Here is a 2,169-nt window from a genome sequence, read left to right on the forward strand (position 1 = left end):
TATCATTATTAATATTATTCTTTATGTCAGATGTAGAGATGAATCCACAGATGTGATGACATCATGCTATGATGCGTTTCCTGTGTGCAGGTGAGGGAGACCCAGGCTCTGATCCTCGCTCCAACCAGAGAGCTGGCCGGACAGATCCAGAAGGTAGCCCCGCCCCTTTGGTGTCAGCCAGCCAATCAGCTGTGAGCAGGTCTGATGTGGTTTCTGATTTGCTGTCTCTGTCTCTGACTCTGTCTCTGTCTCTCTGTCCAGGTGCTGCTGGCTCTCGGAGACTACATGAACGTCCAGTGTCACGCCTGCATCGGAGGGACCAACGTGGGCGAGGACATCAGGAAGCTGGACTACGGTCAGCATGTGGTGGCAGGGACGCCTGGACGAGTGTTCGGTGAGTCCGCCTGAGGACAGACGTCCAAAAAACAGAGCTGTGATTACCTCCAAGAGGTGAAGGTCCTGGAGGAGGGGGCAGTGAGGTCCGAATGACATAAGGGCCCATCAGGTCAAGTCCACGCCAACACGTGTTTTGAAAAAGATGTTTCTGTTGTAAATAAACCTGCGTCCACAGGAGCTCTGAGTCTCCATCCGTCTCTCCGTCCAAATAAAACCCAGCTGAAGCTGCAGAGACACACGTGTCCACCGACGCAGAGTGCCGTCAGCGGGCTGCGTGTCAGGGCAGGTCGGGTCAGAGGTGCGTTCAGGTGGCTTCAAGTGATGTGACGAGTCGTGTCGTCTGCGATCTGGCGTTCTGTGTTTGATCCGCCCCTTTTTAAAAAAACGTGCTGCAGCCGGTCGGTTAATGTGCACTCGGTCTGTTCAGAGCCTTTGAGGGTTGTGAAAGTTGTGCAGTGAATCTCTAGCTGAAGTGTGTGTTCAGTTCAGACCACAGAGTCGCTCAGGTTTAGGTTTCCTCTACGCGTCCTGATGCTCGGCTCTGATTGGTTTCCTGTGTGTGATTTTCTGACCGCCTGCTTACGTCTGCTGTCAGAGCGACTCAACTCTGACATCTGCTGAAACTTTGTTTACGCTGTTTATGCACAGTCCAAAACTGAAACGTCTCACGAGTGTTTCAGTACTAGCCACGTTTGCTCACCTGAAAAGGTTCCTCACCAGCAGGGCCTCGTAGGTAGCAGGGAAACACGGCGTGCAGATATGGCGAGCTCTCATTGGTTGCGACTCCTGAATGAGGCTCCCGCACTCAGAGCTACGGGCCACAGCCAGGTTAAAAACACAACGCAAGTAACATTATTCAAAACAACTTGGCAGGTCGGGGCTTCAGGACACTTGGATAACTTCAGACCAGCAGTATGGAGACATTTAATGGTTTCGTGGTGTTTTTTAATGAATCCTCGTCATCATTTGAGGAAAACATCAGAATCAGGTGGAAGCGTGAGGTGTGAATCCCGCCAGAGAGCGGCTGAACGACGCTCTGAAAACTGGCCGGCTCACAGCGAACGAACCATGCATGTGACTGAGGCAGCCAATAGGAAGCTGAGCTGAGTGTGTTGTTGTTTGTGCGCAGACATGATTCGCCGCAGGAGTCTGAGGACCAGAGCCATCAAGATGCTGGTGCTGGACGAAGCCGACGAGATGCTCAACAAAGGTCAGACACCTGTGTGTGTGTGTCAGTGTGTGTGTGTGTGTGTCAGTGTGTTTGTGTGTCTGAGTCTGTGTGTGTGTGTGTGTGTGTGTGTGTGTGTGTGTGTGTGTGTGTCAGTGTGTTTGTGTGTCTGAGTCTGTCTGTGTGTGTGTGTGTGTGTGTGTGTGTGTGTGTGTCAGTGTGTTTGTTCGTCTGAGTCTGTGTGTGTGTGTGTGTGTGTGTGTGTGTCAGTGTGTGCCTGTGTATGTAAGTGTGTTTTGTTTGTTTGGTGCAGCAGCTGTTCTCACCTGGACTCTGTATTCAGGTTTTAAGGAGCAGATCTACGATGTGTACCGTTACCTGCCTCCGGCCACTCAGGTGGTCCTGATCAGCGCCACGCTGCCACACGAGATCCTGGAGATGACCAACAAGTTCATGACCGACCCCATCCGCATCCTGGTCAAACGGTCGGTGCAGAAACACACCCAGGAAATATTCAATAACTCATCCAGGAATATTCAATAACTCATCCAGGAATATTCAATAACTCATTCAGGAATATTCAATAACTCATTCAGGAATATTCA

At 50.9% G+C, this 2,169-nt stretch overlaps 1 protein-coding gene across 1 annotated transcript; it reads left to right on the forward strand.

Annotated features, from left to right (window-relative positions):
• Positions 1 to 75: 75 nt before the first annotated feature.
• LOC121965975 (eukaryotic initiation factor 4A-III-like) lies at positions 76 to 2,163 on the forward strand (the record flags this gene model as incomplete). The annotated part of the gene is made up of 4 exons (XM_042516082.1): positions 76 to 153; positions 262 to 394; positions 1,526 to 1,606; positions 1,908 to 2,163. Coding segments are annotated over 4 exons (492 nt in total), but the record flags the coding sequence as incomplete, so codon positions are not given.
• Positions 2,164 to 2,169: the final 6 nt, after the last annotated feature.

The sequence above is a fragment of the Plectropomus leopardus genome, unplaced genomic scaffold, assembly GCF_008729295.1.
Source record: "Plectropomus leopardus isolate mb unplaced genomic scaffold, YSFRI_Pleo_2.0 unplaced_scaffold22597, whole genome shotgun sequence".
Taxonomy (NCBI): domain Eukaryota; kingdom Metazoa; phylum Chordata; class Actinopteri; order Perciformes; family Serranidae; genus Plectropomus; species Plectropomus leopardus.